The following is a 20,698-nucleotide window of genomic DNA, read 5'->3' as shown; positions in this document are numbered from 1 at the left end:
ATTTCTCATGGCATGCCGAGTTTGGTCCGATGCTGTTTAGTTTTGATAGCAGCCCAGTGATTGCAACGTCAGCAGCTGGCAGTTTAATTTGCCCGATTCTGGGGTGTCAATTATCCTGAATCTCAGCCGTGTCAGGCATGCGGACGCTTGCAGACTTATTTCTACCGGCGAGCCGTGTTTGGGGCAGTTCTGGGCCAGATCATTTTTGATAGCAGCCCAGTCACAGCCAAGTCAGCAGCCTAAATTTGGACAGTTCATTTGGCCTGATTCCAGGGCATCAATCCTGAGTCTCAGCTGAGTTAGGCAATTGAATCTGGCCAAACTAAATTCTCCTGATACCTACTTTAACAAGTTAGCGCAGCCACACCGCATGCATGTAGGAGCAGCGCTGCTCAGTTGCGTCTCAGCTGCTTGAACAGCCACAGCACATCTGCAATTCGCCGAGTTTTTCCAAGTGCAGCACAGGTTGTCTGCAGATATAGACCATAAAAACAGTATTTTGATAATTATATTGACTCTATGCCACCTTTTACTACAGATTAAATGTCTTTATCTGTCAAAGACACAAGGAAATCCAAATATCTGTTTTACTTAAACTTTGTTTCCGTTTTAAATAAAAGTTCTCTGACAACATCTCTGTTGACAGAATAGCATCAGTTGTTGACATGAGGCATCTTATCGTGAAAGATTTGCAGGACCGTGTTGTTGACAATGTAGCAAATTGCACAACTTCATAAATGAGTGGAATATTTGCTTATAATTGCGGAAATACTCTTCTCATAGCAGCAGGCAGCTCTGCAGAAGCGTCGAAGCAACAAGGCTGCCTGTGTGGACATCCTGAGTGTCGGCGACGTTGCCGTCGCGCTGCTCATGCATGCAGTGTGTTCCAGGCAAAAGCTTTGTCTATTGGTAGACGTCTTTGGAGCTCCAAATGCTCTTCGGTTGGATGAATGACGTCGATGCCTTGATGATTCTGGCTAAGACACGTGCATCCGTACTGCCCTGCTTCTCAATGACATTGCAAAGGTAAGTGAGGGCTTTACTGTCACGTGTGATACCTTCCAGGGTCACTGGGTTTTTGTGGGCAGTGTTTACTTTGAGGACTTTGGTGCCTACTTGTGATGAGGTGCCAGTACTCTCGTCTTTTCCTGCGTCTGCTCTTGATAAAGCAATCCCACTTTTATGGGTTTAGAAATTGCACACACTTTATAGCTAAATAAACGACTTCAAAACCAATTTGGTAACCTAAAACTGTCTTACAGCTGAGAACATGCCTGTTTTATTTAGCTCATGCTATGTCAAATCATCCTTTATGTTTGCCTTACTGCATCTGTAAAGACAGAAGGCACAGACTGTATTTATATCTAAGTGCTGTATATTCTCTGTGGTTTCTTTATGATCATGCAAAGCAACCAACATCTATTCAGGTACAAAAATAGCTCCTCTAATCCCGCATTATTTTAAGTCTTGAATGGTGCTTCTCTGGCAAAATGGCAGATGACGACCTTATCCTCCGTTTTCTCCACACTGCACTGTCTCTAATACATAATGGATGAGAGTGAGAAAAGAAACAGCTACATATTCATCACTAATCGACCCCTGAGATGACTCTCCCACATGCTCCGGGTGACAGCGGTGGGAGGAATGAACGTGTTTTCAGTGCCGTCCTCGACTGCAGCTGACTTGGTTGTCTCTGTAATGGAGGTTAAAAGTTATTTTTGTTTAAATTCAGACGGTTTTCAGAGTGCTACAGTAAATTAGGCAGAGCTCTGAGTGCAGGTGTCAGGTCAAACTTAACCATCAACTGGTTTGAATACGAGACTGTGAGTGCATTTAAGGTGAAATCTGAACCTGATCACGTTAGTAAACAAAATTATGTGGAAATATTCAATCATACTGATTTATGCATGAGTTTATATACTGTTTATGGCCCACTTTTTGATGTCTGAGTTTCATTTTAAATACTTCATATTTTATGTGATTCTTGGTTAATTTTCTATACATGTAGCTTTTTCATTATAACCTCTGCCAGGATTTAATTTCCTGTTTCTCGGCATGACTCAGAAAATCTAATAACCTACACAGTATAATTTAATTATTTATATAAGAGTGACTCATGTTGGAAAGTCAGTTACAGCAGAAAAAAAATCTAATTTTCACATTTCAAGGTATGGATAGTGAATTTAAGTTGATGAGGATGAACAGGATCCTCCTACGAGATACAGGCGGATGTGACTTAAGGTGGAATTATGGCTTTACGGCAGGAGAAATCGATTTTAATGACAGAGAGATTTGTCACACATGCACATACAGTGATGATGTGAAGATTTGCCTCGCCTCGACACTGAATATGAGACTATTGCAATGCAGTTAATTTTGAATCATTATACAAACAAGCCCTTAGAACACTTGATTATTTTCTGGCTTTGCCTTTAGGACAGGTTAAACGTGAAAGAGGGAAAGACAGAGAGAAGGGATTACATGCAGCAAAGGGCAGCATTGACGAGGACACAGCCTCCGTAGACGGGGCGCCCGCTCTACCAGGAGAGCTGAAGGGTGCCCCCATCACTGTCCAATGCTAGAAGAAAAAAAAATCAGATCTTAAACTGGGATGACCTAATAAAATATGTAAACATGTGCTTGGTATACAAAGTCAGCCATTACTGAGCCCACCACCACTTTTAGCCTAAATCAGCAGACAAACTAATAATTGTGCTATACGGGGTCCATAAGAGGAGTTTGTACTTTCCATTGCGGAGAAGTTATTTCAGCCAGTCCACCTGGTCAATGTGGACAAAGTTTTGGGTTTTTTTGCCACTTTATCAGTACAAATGTTAAAACGGACATCTCTAGATTACGTTAAATGCTTTAAAAGCAGGAGGAGATCTTCATTTGTGTAAATAATATTTTGCCAGCAGAATCATATTATTTTGTAAAATATTCATACATATAATATTTGTGTTCTCAAACACAGCTTAACCAGGTTTTATGATATGCTACTTCAGCACACAAACAAATATTACTGGGACCACAGAAAATCTCAGAAGAACAATTAATATCAAGGAATTCATACTGTATACACAACTGACTATCAGTGTACCATTTTGGCCATTTTTTAGAAGTTGTATTTTTTCCAATCATGTAGCTACGCCTAAAAAAACAAGGCACAGTACAGGCCACATGCATGTGTGTGCATATGATCCGGATAGGACCATCTCTGCCTGCTTTTGAGCCACGAAAAACCCCCTCTATAATCTCAGTGCTGACACTGCAGGAATTTAACCCTTTCCTCTGATAAAGAATCTGTAAAAATCTCATAACATATAATAAATAAAGCATCAAACATTCATCTAATTCTATCAGAACCAGTGAACACCTCTATAATCTACTTTTTTTTTCATTTCAATAAAGCGTCTCAGCATATAAGCCACTCCTCTACTGTATCTAACCCCCACATGCAGACTCAGTGTCCCACTCCATATGTGCTCACATGATACACAAAACAAAAAGTGGCCAAATTAGATTTTCAGCGAGAGCTCAGTTAAGATGTTGCCGGGATCATATCCACATGGTGCTCGAGCCTCTGCCAGATCAACAACTGTGTTTATCTAAGCAACAAATCACTAATTACATTGAGAGCGAGCGGGGCCGGAGGTGAGAGACAAAGCAGAATAAAAACACCGTAAAGCAACAATGAATCAGATAACAGCAGACGTAAAGTGTCTCCACCGTCCTCGGAGCCTCGTTAAGGTGTGTGACAGGTGGAAAGTGGAGAGAGGTTAGAATTATGATGGGGGCCATCCAGGCGCCCACACAAACACATTTTCTCAACTGGCCGAGCAGACTGCGATGATGCTGGTGAGCTGATGAAGATGACACTCGGGGGATTGTGGATAAATCAAGCCAATAACAAGGCCCCTGATGGTCTGCCCCCTTCCTCTCCCGGCCAATAAAGCCATCTGATCATCCTTTTAGAGACTCTGCCATCATGGAGCCTGCCCTCGCCGCGCTCCGGGGCCCGGGATTTACGAGCTCATCAAAGCCAGATTGGGGATCTTCTTCGTCGCAACAAAGCGGGACAGATTGCTGGGGCTTTACTCGGAGGGGGGAAATGTTGACTGAGTAAAAGCATTCACATACCACACGAGCCAGGACAACTGGAGAGAGCTGGAAGGTTGTGATGTTGAGCGGAGCTGAAAACACACAGGAACCATTACTGCCTACTGAATGTCTTTAAAAGGAAAGATCTGTTTTTTTGGTGGACTGCAACATGCACGGCCAGCCCTATAAAGGCAAAACTCAGTGAGTGAGTGAGTGAGTGAGTGAGTGAGTGAGTGAGTGAGTGAGTGAGTGAGTGAGTGAGTGAGTGAGTGAGTGAGTACGCTGCTGTTCCCCGCTGGCTGTCTTTTTTTCAAAATAATTGGGCACATAAATGCGGACACACTGACAGACGCTGACGGTCCTGTATTACTGTAACGTTATTCCAAAATCTCTGTAATCAGTGTAATATGGCAGCACCATGGAAATAGCTAACTGGCATGGAATTAGCATGGGTGCTATTTTCAGGTATTTTTTAAAAACTTTTTACTTATTTCTTTCTATTTTTCTTTTTTTGGGTCATTTCTCGTTTTGTTGCTCACTGCCTTATTTCCATGTTTTTTTTAAAGAAATCAGGTTTTACAGGATTAATCCAGAATCTATGGGACAGCAACTCTAATAAAAGGCCATTTACTGAACTGTTGTGTTGGCAATTAAAAAAAGCCAAACCCTCACCTTGTTGTTACCTCGAGGGGGGGAAATATTACAAGCAAATTCCGACATGCAGAGACAGATAGGCCGGCGTGCACCATTGACACACTTGACTGCCTGAGTTTCCACATCCTCTGGGGATATTGAGCTGGTTTTCCAGTGACATGCTCGATGCACACTGTGGGCGGAGGGAGGCGGGATCGAGAGCGAGCGACACAATTTAGCACGGCTGCAACGTGCTCTGACCACAGGCTGTCATAGGGAGACATTAGGCCAAGGCACAGGGCAGCAGTCATTATCATGAATCAATAAAGAGTTCCAGTGAGCAGCGCACACCCACCACAAACACTAACACCACGAGTCCCGATCCTTCAATCAAAACTCCCTGCGTGATGTCAGTTTAAAGCTCTGTGGCCTCACAAAACGAATGTGTTCAAAGTGATCCTGAACAATACAGTCTAATTAGAGGGGACAGTATTGAAGATTAAATTGAACGACCCTGAACGGCACATCCATCAATTAGACGTGAGTGGACATAAATAGATTGGAGGAATATTGCCGATGGTCAGCACTATGAGCTTTAAGTAACACACAGTGTACAAACGTGTGCGAAGGACACACGATAAAATCTACTTATTGAGGAAGTTTAGGCATGAATGCAGTATAGCAACCATCCACTGAAATTTATAAAAATGACAGCTAGTCAATACAGCATCAGTGCAAATCTGTCATAAAGTATTACATACACAAAAATTAGATTAGTACTATACAATACAACATGTGTACACGTATGTATTGTACGTCCCAGTTGTGCGGTACTAATTATGACATACATGCACTCGTGCTCTGGTCAGAAAAAAACAAATAAAATGGATATTATAAGTACAAAGCTTCTTTTTTGTGGCTGATGTGTGTATTCTTGAGGTCAAACAATCATGTTAAATAAATGCATATGCTTCCTTCTATCTTATTATTATTTTTTTAGAAATATTTAATACTTTGCAGAATACTTTGTTCCAAAACACTACTTGGGTACTTTTAATGTTGTTTTTTTTTTTTTTTTTATCATTTATATTATTTGTTTTCAATATTTTTTTATGCAAAATTTAAAAAATAAGTGTTTTTGTATTTTTATATTTTTTTTTAATTTCTTAAACCTCTGAGACAGTAAGCTAAAACCCTGAATAAATAACTAATTTGTTATTCGGGTTTTGAACTGTTGGCTGGACAACACAAATATTGGTAAATTGTGAGCGTTTTTTGTTTTTGTTGTTATTTTCTGACATTTTATAAATCACACCATTTGTTACAGCCCTGGATCTGTCTGTCTTAGTTTTCAAATATTTTCGAATATTTTTCCCCATATGTTCATTCTAGTCTTTCAAACATTATTCTCCATTAATTTGTGCGCCTTTCTTTCATCATCCAGTCACTTTCATCAAAAAAAATCGATATTTATGTGAGCTTTGTCATTTTTCCTTAAGTATTAATTTGAGTATTTTTGTGACTTTCTTTGCTTTAATTAGACATAAGATGGTTGAGAGTGACAAAAATTGTGGAAAGAAGTAAATGGGGGATGGGCGGTATCCATGGTGGCCTAAGACCAGGACAACTCTGATGTCCTTTGGAGACAAGTAGAAGCAAAACCCTCAAAAAACTCAAAAAAGTTTGGCTGTGAGCCACATGACAGTTGCTATGGAGAAAGACCCATGGTTACAGTCTTTTTTTATAGTTTTCATACTTGCCCAAGGTGTTATTTCTATAGGATATTTTTAGGCCACAGTGCTGAAAGAAAGCAGAAGAATGCAGCCTTCACAGCATTTTTCTGAAATATGGCTTCTCTTTAAACATCAACACCTAAGAGTCAGAGTATGGCATCTGAAGAAAGAGAAATTAGCTTTCTCTGAGAACACATTTCCACTCTTTAAAATCCTGCAGTGACAAAAAGAGTTAAAACGCCCTGCTTTGATCTGCTGCAGTGTTCACACCCGCTGAAGTTTCTGTGGAGGTGATCGCTCCAGATGATACCTTAAACACTCTGCAGTTCAGAGGAGGGATCAGAGGATTAGGGATCATGTTTCTGCTGAGGTCTGGCAGGAGACAGATCAGTTCTGGACAGTTAGGCAGAGAGGAGGCAGTGCTTGACCTGCACTCAGCAGCCTGATATTCACAAGAGGGCTGCAGGGAGCTGTCCACAGATTCCTCCCTTTGACATGCAGATCCTCCAAAAAATTATTTATTACTGCACAATTCACCGCTTCATGACACCAGTTATCCACTGGGAAACAATGCAAAGTAAAAACTACGCCTCTTTATCCTTTTAAGACATTTTCATTTAGCTCCTGCTCAGACAAGCCCCCCGTGGCCACGCCGTGAAAGCTCGCCACGTCTGATAAACCCACTGCTACACGGAGACTATGCAAAGCTTTGGAAAGCAATTAAGGTGGCGGCTCAGAATACACGAGAGGGGGGTGGTGTCTTCTCGTCATCGGCGCTGCTCTGACAAGCGCCGACAGTTATTGCGATGTGGATGGCTGAGCTTGAAATATTCATTTTCACACAGAAGCAAGGTGGGGGTGGCCCATGTTTAATTTATAACAACTGTATTTATGTTGGATGGTATGCCTTTTTTTCATTTCTTAAAGTGGCAATGATTTGGGCCCCTGCCTGTTCAAGGTAAGAATAACTCGCTGTTATGTCGCTGTTTTGTATAAAAGGCACGAACCTGAAATAAAGGGACAGAGTTGTCTCACCTTTGAGCTGACAAAAGAAGCAGAAACAGCTTCAAAACAAGGTCTGTGTAAAAGGGACAGCCAGCAGGACGGGACTAAGGGCAGGACAGGTGTGATGTGTCGACAATGCCCACAAAAAGCAGCATGAAAGTGGGAGTGCTCACTCTGCAGCAAAATCTGGGGACCAAAACATCCTCAGAAGTAAACTGCACCCTGTCTACAAAAACAACAGCAAAAACCACAACTGCTCAACTTGAAGCAATCTCAGAAATGTGGTATTTTCTTTGAACTCATCTCTAACCCACAACTTTGTAAACTGATGAAGAGTCAATTTGTATGCAACTTATTTGTGACAATGCACAGAGCCGACCGTAAACGAACAAGAGGCTGTGTGTTGAAAACTGTTGCAAAAAACATATTTCGAATTGGCTGTATACATGCCCAAATAATGCTCCTAAATCCTAGATAATAGAGGCATATCTAACATGCCTTAATCAGAAAATGCTACATATTTAAATGGAATATGCCATTTATGTGACCAAATCAAATTCAGAATATCGTCATGTTTGGAATAATAGGGGAATATTGGTGTGCACTCAGCCGTAGCCGGCATTGTAGATGTAAAATCACAAACAAGAGGATGTGGAGCTCTCACTGGTAATGCACCCGAGCCTGATTGCAATAAATTTTCGGGCGTATGAGCGGCTGTAGCACAAGAGTGGAGAAATGAGGTGAGTGAGAGCACGAAAGGATTGAAGGATGGAGAGAGCGGCAGGATTAAAATGGATCTGTGAAGGAGCCTCCTCCTGCCTCATCCTTTCCTCCCCCTCCTCCTCAAAAGACGGGGAGGTTATGATAATTTAAAAGAGGAAAATGAGACTCAATGTTCTCCCAATTTGGCCAGGCTGTGACTCAACAAGGGGGCCACTCAACCGGTCTTCACAAAGTGTGCAGCTTCACAAATTGTGTTTTTTAGTTGTTTGATGGGGCAAACTAAGTGGTATTATTATAAATCCGTGAGGGACAAGGAGTGTGTCTGAGCCTCAGTCACAGGCTGACAGCCCTGGCACCACGGCCCCCGACTGGCATAAGGCTGTGTGGTGTGCCAGGTGCTGATAAGGGGATTGCTTGGCGCAGCAGATCAGACTCGGAGCTGGGATGTTTGTTTGAGTAACAGCGTGATAGACGCAGGAGTCCATGATGCTGTCACACTGCTGTTTGATTTTGTGTGTCAGTGTAGCATGAGTGAGCATGTGTGCGAGGCTCATGCTGCATGTCTGGACTTCACATTGACAGAGGGCAGCATCAAATACGCCTGCTCCGACACCTCTTTGTTTTGGTGGTGATTCCTCTGGGCTTTCTCTTCGTTATCCCTGCCAAGATACGAGATACAAGATAGGCTTCTCCCGAGAGAGGCGTGGAAGAAACGCTCGTCTGGTGTGTCCGTGGGAAGAGCCCGCAAAGGGTCACACGGATCAATACACAGGTCAACCAATCAATCATCTACAGGAGTTAATTTGGCTGGAAAACCCTTTCATGTCTGAGATACTCCCTGAGAAAGCTACACATGAAAGCAACACAATGTGCAGGAATCTGCAGACATGATTCTCAAATAACGACAGGTTAAGCGTCAATCACACGGTTCCCAGGTTGCTGATATGATGTATGCAGAGCGAGCGCCTCCCCGCCTGTCAGTCAGATGGCATTCTGCATGGTGCATCTTAAATTTGACAGCCAGGCAGAGCAGCACACTGCGTTTACAAACCCATCTCTCTCCATCTATCAAAGTAACAAAGCTCTGCTCCGCACGGCGATCTGACACATGTCAGCGCATGCACCATAATCACAGCAAGATACTGGCGTTCTCGCCTGAAGGTGTCGTTGCACCACTGAGGCACCAACTGCTCAAAACTGAGACACACAGTTATTAGTGCCCACAGCAGACCATTTTCAACATATCCAGCAGCTAACAGAGTGTTAGTACGAACACTGGCTACCTGTCATTCAGAGAATTGATTTCAAAATCTTGCTGCTTGTCTATAAATCAGTCTGTGGGGCTCAATGCCAAAATATATCTCTGACATGTGACATATGAAGCCCTCAGGACATCTGGGGCCGGCCTGCAGACTGTCACAAAAGTTCAAACTAAACATGGTGAAGCAGCATTTTGTTATCATGCAGCACAAACCTGGAATAAAATGATGTTAGACCAGAGTCTGACCACTTTTAAGTCAGAGCTAAAAACATTATTTTTTTATACCACCTATTTCACCCACTAATGACTGCAAACATATTTTTAACTTTTTGATGAATGAACATTATTTATACCTGACATACAAACCTAAAATTTCAACTGCAATGGAAAACACTTTCTTCCCCGCTTTTATAGGTCACATGATGCTTGGGTTATGCACTTGTCAGAACTGGCTCCCTCAGGCGTGGTGCAGCAGGCACTATAAGTGCTGTTATTGCATCACATAACTCTTCAAAAGTTGAGAAGATCATTCGGAAGATGTGAATACACAATTCCTCTGTGAAATCATGGACTATCACCTCCCAGAAATCCCTCATTTGCCACATATAAAGGGCTTGCCTTCCCATTATCGCTGGCATGACATGCTTTGGATTGGACGGCTAGTGCGGTGGCTGCAGCAGAAATAACCCTGCTAATATTTTCAAAATCCATCTTTATGCTTCTTGGTATGATATCGCCAGAGGAAAAGTCGCATAACATCACTCTATGGAAAAACAGTCATCTCACAACTGTGGTTTGTTGACATTTTTAAAATATTTTTGCTTAAGTTTTGCACAAATCTGCAACAGAAATCCACCTACAGTTAATTCTGTTTGCTTAACTTCACCACCTACAAACCACCAATAGATCTATCTTAATGATAATGTAAAGATCTGCACTGTACTTGTGTTTTTAAATTGGAGTCAAGGAGTATTAGTGTTTCTGCATGAAACGTATAAAATTATAAATCCGAATCCACTCGTAACTTTACAGGAGCTGTGTGGGTGAAACTGAGACAGAGAGAGAGAAGGAGAAAGAGGCAGAAACAATCACCCTGAGAGACATAAGATCTTAATGCTAATAATACAAGATTATATCACCTCCAGAAATACCTCAGCGCTTGTATTACTTGTATAAAATTTTGAGCAGAGCTTTTCTGGTCTCCAAGGTTATTCATATGCAGAATGTGGGCTGGTGAATTTCAATAAGAGCACTGAAATAGTAGGTAGTTAATTTGGTTCACTGGTTTATATTTGAGGTAAAATCAGGGAGAGGAAAACAAGGATTCAGAAATGAAGACATGGAATGAATGAGAGGCGTCTTATTTGGTAGCATGCATTTCCCATGAGGTTGGAGCGATAATGCTGCAATGTGAGTATTATAAACTACCCTGATGGTTAGTCTCTCACCTTCTGGAGGAAGAGGACGATCCTCTGGACCATCTCTGCCCGCTGCTCCTCCAGGCTGAAGAGCGTACGTGGCGTGCGGATGAAGACCTTGGTTTTGCCATAGGCCACGTCGTGGTCAAACCCACATCCCTGCAGGAGCCTCTTCACTGCGTCTCTGTCTGATGGCAGGTCGTGGTTTGGCCACGTAAACTCCGAAATCATCTTGTATCTGGAGGAGGGACAAAGGGGTCGTATGAAGATTTGATTTTGATTTATTTCGAATATGTAAAAAAAGAAAAATAGACATTTTTATACAAAAGGAGACAGAAAACAAAGTCATATTTAGAAACAATGCAATTGTTATGATTTAAAAGATATTCATTTATTTATTTTATTATTTTTTATATAATTTTGTCGTACTTTTTACAAATTTCTTGTTAAGTTTCCGGTATTTTTTTTTTGTTGCTCATTGCTCTCTTCTTATATTTTTGAAAGAAATGGGTCGAGGAAGGAAAACTAAAAACTGTTTGTGTCTGTTTTTGGATAAAATGCCATGAAATGTTGTACAGGTGCTCATGACGATGTAACCACTGACTCTGATGATCCTCTGACTTTTCTTCGTGCCACCATGAGGTGAATATTTTTGATTTTTAGTAAAATGTTCTGACAATTGTAGGAAGCATTGCTGTAAAAAAAACAGGATGAATTGTAATAACTTTGGTGATCCCTAAGTTGTCATGTAGAGCCAATTTTAGGTTAAATTGTTTTATTCAATGCAGTATTTTGATTTATGATGAAATATCTGCAAAATAAACGACATTCTCATCAGCCTCATCTGCAGTCTCGGGCTGAAACCATCTCAAAATTACAGATTTGGCTTTTTACAACCAGTAGTGGACTAACTCTTCTTTCATATACAGAGTTTGAATAGAGTACAGTGATGTTCATGTAATATAGCAAACAAGCCAATGATGATGGTAGCTGACGTCTTTGTATCTGAATCACAGTATTTGATTTCAGTGTGTTTGTTTAAAATTGCATATTTTTAATCCTTTGTTCAGGAGAAAAAAGCCTTTCTTTCTTTACATCATATTGTATCTAATAAAAAGTGGGCCTTGAAATACTCTACACTGCCATATAGATCCTCTTAATTACTTAACGCGTGTGAGACTTTGCTCCGGGCACAATGTCGTGGAAATCACAGCATTCAGTCTATGAAAAAGAGGATTAATTATCGTATAGTGGAGCTGAAGGCCGACTCGGAGGTTAAGGGGTCAATAACGCTCTAGAGTCTTTTCAGGGCTATAATTAGATTGAAATACGAGAGCTTTTAAAGCCATATTTTTTTTTTCTCAGCCATCAACCATATGTTTCTTTAGCCCGTTACGAGAGTCAAGAGCGCTGAGATTAAATTCAATCAAAAATGCAAGAATTTAACCCTTTGAAACCTGGACTGAGGTCACTTTTCTTGTGCTGCTCTCAGACGCCTTTCACGAGTAAATAAACCTTTGGACGCCGAACAAATTGGTTTGATTTCTTTAACTGACACGAAATGTCCCACAAACTGCAGAAAATTAGTAGATTTTGAAGTTATTTAGCTAGATGTTATCTAGTTATTTATTGAAAATTACATTTCATGATTATTGTTATTTTTTTTTATTTCTAAGCCCTTTTCCAAGTCATTTCAATCAGTTTGTTTTTGTTTTTTATTTTCCTTTTTTGTGTACTCATTTTAGGTCATTTTACTGTTATTTTTACTAATTTTTTGCTAATTTTTGGATCATTTTGGGTCGCTCATTGCCTTCTTCTTTCCTTCTTTTTGAAAGTAATCAAACCGATATGCTCAGGTTTCAAAGGGTTAAGCATGTTTAATGCAGCTGATGTTGTGCTGCTGTCATGTAATATAATTCCTTCTTGTATTCTATACGCAATAAACAAAAACAAGCTTCTTGTGTTTCGTGTGGGCTGTTTTGACACTAAAAATCAATTCTTGGGAGGAAGAAAAACAACTTTTAAAGAGGACAGTGACAGCCATCACTTCTAAAGGATTAAAATAGCGTATTTTCAAAAATGTGACATTTAAGTAACCATTAACTTAAACGCTGAAACTACACACCAGGGAAAACATTTAAGTAAACGTGAAATAACAGAGATTAAGAGGATTTTCCAGGACAGCAGTGATACTCTCTGTCTTCCACGATCCCGGCGCTCGCTCAACAGGCTGCATCCCGTGTCACTTCACAGGCGACCCACTGACAAGGCGGTGATGTAATGCCAAGTCCGAATACACCGGGGGGGGGACAGAGTTGGATGACTTGTTACGCAAAAGACTCATTACCTAATCCTCCCTCCACCATGATGGTTTCTACAAGGGCAGTGGGCAAATGTGACAGCTGTGGAAGAAGACTTCAACAAGTGTGTGTGTGTGTGTGTGTGTGTGTGTGTGTGTGTGTGTGTGTGTATTATAGGCCATTAAGAGAACAATATTATGATAATTACGATGCTATTTGGATTAAATTCTGCAGAGATATTGGTGATTAGGGGCTCATACTAAAAATATTGTTAAAAAACACTTTTAAAAGCAGCCTGTCAGGCTTAACATCTCATCTGTTACACAATGGGTGGAGCAACATGCGTGTGAATGAAGCTTTCTGGGTTTTATTTGATGTGTTGCATCACTCACACTCGTCCGCTGGGACACATGAAGTGACGTATGCGACTCGAAGGAGTCACGTATGTCCTTTGCTAGTCTCTAAAGCCTCGCTCTGACCTGAATGACACCAGCACAGACACTTTCTGTCCTGTCTCTCTTTGTTATGAGGCCTTGGACAAGACAGCGCATTTTTAATGAAAGATCCTGTGAGACCTTAAATTGTCAACATTAGAAATATCTCGAGTTCTGAGAGCCCCACTTGATGTCTTTAAACCGCCTAAAACTGATTATTCATCCGGTGCTCTGGTACTACGTGATCGACCCTGTGTTTACTTCTGTTTTATTTTTATTTTTTACTTCTTGTTTATTTTCGTGTCCTTTTTTATATAGTTTCCTGTTTGTTGAAATCTATTATGTAAATCAAGTTGATTTGCCTTTCATTATGAAATGTGCTTTATCAATAAGCATGCCTTTTATAGATTTGATTCTCATCTTTTAATCTCAGTTTATTTGTTTGCATACTAATATTGCATATTAATTTTGTTTAATATCCTCATTGGTATCAGCCTCAGAAGTCTGTGATGGGAACTCTGCTTGCAATAAACAAGTGCTAATTGGGATGTAAACAGACTTGTTATGTCAAGTGTTTGAGCTTCTCTATGAATAAAACATGAGCTATTAATGCAGGTCAGTGACTAGTAGCAGTTTGCTGCTTTACCACATTAGAAACAGGGTAATATTTGCAGCACATTAAATGTTTAACAACAATAACTCTCTCTGATTATAATCCAGCCTGCTTTTAATAAAGGTCAGAGGAGAGGATTAGTACGCTTGTAGAGAACTGACAAAAGCTGCTGAAAAAAACCAAGATAATGATAAAGGATTATGATGATTATGAGATTATGTTAGACGTGAGCTGATCAGGGTTACACAACACATATTTGCACCCTATGGTTACGAACCGTCACGTTACGTCCTTCATGTTCGACCAGAGCGTGCGAGGTGAGGGGCGAGGTGTCACTCAATCACCTCTTCCAGCCAGATTTTTAAGATAGTGCTCTGAGCAAATCATTTCACCTTCGAATCACAACCCTGACGTTATGCAATCTGTCTAGAATTTGGGTATTTTATTTTCTAAAGGCCTGACTCAAAGGGACAGTTCACCCCAAAATCAAAAGTACATAGATATCAGAGAAGCCACCTCACTAAATATTTTTAGAAGCAGACTAAAAGCTACTTTGCGTTTTGCTTCGCATTTGCGTACTGCTGCACATCTTTAAGATGTTGTATTTTCCTTGATTTTATGCATTTTATATATTCTGTTTTTATGCTTATTTTATCAATAATGTCATTGAGTTATATTTTATTAATTTTATTTTCCATTTTATATTTATCCTAATTTTATCTGACTTTTACTAGTTTTATCAAGTGGATTTTATCCATTTAAAGATTCATTACATGTATTCTATTCTGATTTTATTCTATTTTTACATGCAGGTTTTATTATGACTTCTTGTCTTTTATGTGTTTTGATCTGAAGCACTTGGCGCATTTAAATTGAGCAGTTTCATGTAGGAACTATTTTCTTTATACCAAGCTACACCCATCAACTGTATCACTGCGCAGAGGGAAAGACGGAAAGAAAGAAAATAATTACTAATTGCAACCCAACGTATAAAAACTGAAAACATTTACGGGAAACGAGGTTTATCATGTGGTCAAGATGCTCAGAGTGATCATTATGTAGTGTCTACCTCTGTAGAAAACGAGGGTACGTCTGTCTGTAGGCGAAGCCGGCACGCCGCACTCTGACGTTCTCCAGCAGCCCGAGGTACTCCACCTGGTGGCGGCAGCGCTCCTGCTCGAAGAGTAGAGGGGACTTGACATCGTTGGGCTTGATGCAGCGGACATAATAGGGTTCCTACAAAGGAAAAAAAAAGCTCCAAAATCATTGTAACAATCCAAAGTATATTATTAACTGCTGAAAACGTATTGTGTGCAGAAACTCTTACAGGGGACCGCACAAACACTAATTCAGGATTCAATGATTGTCGAACTCCTCACCTTGCAGGCCAGGTTCTCAACCAGCGAGATCATGGAGTTTTTGAAGAGCGTAGCAGCTGTTAGAGGTCGTTTGGTGACCTCTGTGATGCTCAGTTTGCCCTCAGGCCACATCCCCTTCAGCACCGGGTTAGAACTGGACAGACAAAAAAAAACGTGTAAGATAGAGATGCACGAGAAAAGATTACAACTCTTTAATGACTACGGAGTAAAAACAGATAAATATCAGACCCCACTTCAGCGTTTTTGGCCACCTAACAATTATCAGGCATCATAAAAGAGCTTTGTTCCAAGTTTTCAGACCGTAATATTTCAACCGCCTGAGACCACAGCTTATGTTTGGTATGCATTTCTCAAAGCTATTTGAAATGAGGATCTAGTAAGTACAAAAAAAATTGCATCCTCTTTGAAAAGTGAGTAGTTATTTAAATAAATTGCGAGTTTTGACCATAAAATTTGATCAAGTTTTGCACCTTGTTCACTTCTGTGACGGGATCGGCTGTAGGTGGATTTTGCAGAGATAGCTGCACACTTGTTTTAACACAGATTAGAGTATTGTGCTTTTGCTACCTCTAGATGTTAAAAAATGTCAACAAATGAGGACAATATGTCTAAGTTGGGTGAGAAAGTATAAATTGCATTAATCCCAAAAAATGTAATTTCCTCAGATGAGGATGCAGGGTAATAGAAAGTTTTAAGGCATGAAAATCCAGATGATTTATGTTGTTATTACACTTGAATGACTGCTATCTTGCACTGTTTGTATGTTAATGTAGACTCCGGATACAACTCTAAATCACAAAAAAAGGTGTTTCCATTAGTTCATTAGCACCCACGTTCAAACATTTTTGGCTGCTGTCCAAACTTCTTGCTTTTGACCCGAGCTAACAGTATCATAAAATGCACATTAGACAGGTCTGGAATTACCAGACCTCACATTTCTATTCAGCAGAGGCAAAACACCAGAGGGCTGGAGGAGGGCGGATAAAAGCCAGCTGAGAGGAGATTAGCTGTACCAGTCCTGTGCTGTTCTTTCTGGAGGGGTGTCGTGTAATCAAAGTGCTGCAGGCTGTACAGTGAGTACACAGTGTGGAGGTGATGAAGCGGTGTGTGTTACTGTGTGTGTGTTACCTGTTGTACAGCAGTCTCTTGAAATCCTGGAACAGAGTGTCTTTGTTCTTATCAATAAAACCCACCACAGAATACCTGTGAAGCGAGGGAGAGGGTAAATGCACATACTTTCAAAACTACACGATTTATTTTGACCTCCACCTGAATGTAACTCTGAATCATCCTGAATCAAGCAATTTACTTTATTAGGTACATTGTTCTAATGCTGGATCCAAAACAGCCTGAACGCCTTGTGGATCAGGGATCAAACAAGGTGCTGGAGATTCTGATCCAGGTTTTTTTTTAATTTAACAACAATTTTATTAATTTTCGCATATTTAGAAGACAGATACAATGTGTAAGATACACAAAAACAGCCATAGACCATCCTTCCACACAGTAACAAAAAAAATAAAGAGAGAAAAGAGCAAAAAAAAAAGACAAAATAATAAACGAGACCAATACTCAGGTCCCTATGTAGCTGGCAATGTCACTTTTAGTGCATCGCAGTCCAAGTGAGAATCTCCAGTGTCATTATTTCATAATGAGAATTTCCAGGATGAGAAAGAAAACCCTTTTGATAATAAATCAGAATCAGAAAATATTTATTGTCTGTCATGACAGAAAATTGTCTTGGAGGTCGCTCATACAACAAACAACACTAGAAAAGACTTAGACTAAAAGACACATAATTCCTAAAACCAAGTGAGATAAAATACTGTGTAACTAATTTAAACAGGATTAAACCTCTAAGTGTGCAAAGTGATAAAGTGCATTAGGTTGAAGTTCATTTTAATTCATTGTTTGTTTAAAATGTTTATGGCAGTGGGGATAAAGATAGACGGAGAGAAGGAGAGTGGTGTCCAAATCTTCAGAAAGAGGTGATTATTACCTTTAAGCACAGAGTCGATCCCCTCGTGGTAACACATAAAAAATGTCCTTGTACCTTAAAGTAACAGTGGGTGGGGTTTCTTTGATCCGTGTGATAACATCAAACACTTGTTGCAGATTTGGCAGCTGCACAATCACGACAAATTAAAAGTGCTGCTTTTTAGATTGTGATTTAGGCCACTCGAGTACCCAAAACCTTTTGTCATGTTGGTGGAGCCACTTTGATTTGAGTGTGCTTTGTGACATGCAGCCACTTGAAGATGAGCACACTGTGGCCATAAAGGGATACACACGGCCAGCAACAGTACTCAGGTAGGTTGTGCCATTCAGTGGGTATTCAAGGGTAACTTTGGCATTTTTCAACATGGACCCTATTTTCCCCATATTTTGGTGTCTAAGTGACAAATGGGAACAATAGTTTTTGCAGTAGTTAAATGGTTTATTGAGAACCAATAATGTCAGCACAGATACCGGGCTAATTTTACCTAATTTTGAAATAACTGCACTTATACTGTATGTGTATCAGCTGCTTTTTGGATTTTATCCACTCATATCCTCAAATTGTGTTTGATATTTTTAATGTTTACTGTGTTTTCATATTGTATTATTTTTAATATTTTAGGATGCCTATTAACATAAGGCAAAGGACTACCAATAAAAACCGGCTGTCCTTTCTTGAATGAATCAACTACATATGGCTCTTAAGTACTATGCAGCACACAAGTGAAACAATCTGCAGAAGCTTGTAAAAGAGGAAAAGCTAATCCCTTTTAATCAATTTAAAATGCATGTTTTTTCTGTGAACTAATGTCTCTTGTGCTGATATCCTTGTCCTTACATATTGAAACCTTTGGATTCTTCTACTATTTTAAAACTTGCTGATGTATACTGTGTCTTTTGTGTGCTTCTGTCGTTTGATGTGTACTAAAATCGGGCGTCCTTGTGAAAAAGCTTTCAAAAGCCTTTTCCTATTCAGACAAAGGTTATATATAAATAGATCTGGTATTGAGAGAGGGCTGCAGCTGCAGAAGAGGCTGCAATGTAACCACTTGGGGCAAATACACCCTCAATGTTCTTCCATTAAAAGTGCCAGTTTTTGCCACCGATGGTCTCAGCTTGTTTTTTGTCTTTTTTAACCAGAAACAGCTCCAAAATCACTGTAACCGATCCCACCAGACTAACAGATACATTTTACAGCAGTCATTTAAGTGTGTTAAGTGTCCCACGGTGGATAACTGACAAGTCAATCTGGTCATAACCAATCAGATCAATGAATGAGAGGAGGAGCTGCTTCAGAAGCGAGTGAAAACAAACTTTTAGACTCAGTACAATGGTGGTTAAGTTTAATTTTCAGTAAGCCTGGTCTGTCTATGCCCACAGTGGGGGGAAAAAGTCCAGTAAAATTAATGAATGTTCTCCATTCTGATGTTTGGTCTGAAAAACGGCTAAACTTCCTGACCAGAGTTCAGTCGAGCGGGCAATAACAAGCAGGTGTGCAAGTGTGACAAATAAAGTGGCCCCTGGCTGCATGAAATGTGGTTTGTTCTGAATATAAGCTGATCCTTCTTACTCATGTCAGTACACATTTGAAGTTAATGTGTGCCATTAAGTGATGAACCTGCTTTAAATAGCGTGGCTGTTACAAAGCATGCTGGGAGCTGCACTCTGCCTCCCGCCTGCTCTAAGTGGCTCTGGGATCAATCAAGCCTGCCAGTCATGCTGCTGAGTGCGAGCCCTCCCCTGAGTATCAGACACTTAGCCCCCACAAATGGGCTCCACACGTTTCCCTCAGAGCACTTTTTGGGGGCTTAGCGTGTGTGATTTATTCATTTGAATGGTGTCCACACACTTTGAGGATTGGAAAGTGGTGCTGTCACTTTGGGGGACATCATGCAACGGAGATGTCGTTTGAATGTTTGAGGGTGTGTACCAATGTGTGTGTGTGTGTGTGTGTGTGTGTGTGTGTGTGTGTGTGTGTGTGTGTGTGTGTTTAGTCCTTAAGTTTTGCATGTGAAGTCAGGGGCAATTTGCTGTTCCATAAAAAAAGTTATTTTTGATTGAAGTCAATCCTATTCTATTACATAACTGAAGAATATAACGAAAACTTTTTTTGTTCAATGATTCATCGCGTTTGTGAGCACATGCATTAAATTAGCACCCAGGCTGAGTAATATTCTTGTCATGTGGCAATTTGTTGGAAAATTCATGTGCATGAAATAATCTTTGATAAATCACTCCTCAGTCCACATGAGTTATTTGATGGTGTGCATCCTTTTTGCAGAAAATTCAAATTCAACATGATTTTGTCAAATGGAACCATTCAGGGACAGGAGATGACTTCTATTTGGGTACTGTCAGTTAATTTTGGTTTTAACCTCAGTTTGCAAGATTAAACATGACGAGAATATTTTGGGTCGGACTGAAGACAATACATACATCAAATCAAACTACATCTAGATCAAACTCTAGTCATAAAGTGTGAATGAGAGGTGCTCCCACATCTCCAAACCATCATCAAGTTTCATTCAGGAACCCATCTGCTCCTGAAGCGGCCAAAAGTACATGACTGCGGTTTCAGTAGGCAGCTCAGAGGCATGAATATGTAAAAATGTACAAATGTGGGAAAAGGAGCATGAATCACCAGTAAAAGCTTTTACTGAATAAATAAAACTTTAAGACACTTACACCACATCTCCTGCGTAGTGCCTGATACGAAAGTCTCTGTCAAACTCCAAGCTCTTGTCGGTTGGCGAGAGCTGCGGAGAGACAGAGAGAGAGCGGTGAGTGAGCAACACTGAAGGGCATCTCAGTGCAAAGTATTCAAAGAGCAGAGGATTTTACTGTATACTTCACAAAACTTTTTCCGCCTCTTTATATCAAATTTAAATAAAAATTCTGCATTTGCAGCATGTGCACTAGCTGCCCTTTGTTGTGAATAAATACTGTCCAACCATGAAAGTAACCAGAGTCTTCGAGATACATGTGAGAGATCTACAAGCGAACAACAGCAGTTGTTGTTTTTTTTTGTCAGACCCATGAGATATGCTCTTCGTTCTAACTATGATAAATAATGCAAAGACTTATCTGGTCTCTAAATGTT

The 20,698-nt window shown here is 40.2% G+C and overlaps 1 protein-coding gene across 1 annotated transcript in view; it reads right to left on the bottom strand.

The window, feature by feature from the left end:
- Positions 1 to 20,698, bottom strand: part of myo1d (myosin 1D) — a 115,557-nt gene that overhangs the window by 51,560 nt on the left and 43,299 nt on the right. Inside the window, exons 12-16 of the mRNA XM_088069905.1 lie at positions 20,284 to 20,354; positions 16,729 to 16,803; positions 15,601 to 15,733; positions 15,291 to 15,457; positions 10,905 to 11,112 (exon numbers count right to left, since the gene is read on the bottom strand). Of these exons, the coding sequence (XP_087926031.1) occupies positions 10,905 to 11,112; positions 15,291 to 15,457; positions 15,601 to 15,733; positions 16,729 to 16,803; positions 20,284 to 20,354 (654 nt within the window). The remainder of the gene's footprint in view (positions 1 to 10,904; positions 11,113 to 15,290; positions 15,458 to 15,600; positions 15,734 to 16,728; positions 16,804 to 20,283; positions 20,355 to 20,698) is intronic.

The sequence above is a fragment of the Plectropomus leopardus genome, chromosome 19 (genome assembly GCF_026936395.1).
Source record: "Plectropomus leopardus strain MGB_pleo_1.0 chromosome 19, ASM2693639v1, whole genome shotgun sequence".
Taxonomy (NCBI): domain Eukaryota; kingdom Metazoa; phylum Chordata; class Actinopteri; order Perciformes; family Serranidae; genus Plectropomus; species Plectropomus leopardus.
This window is presented reverse-complemented; position numbering and strand designations above follow the sequence as displayed.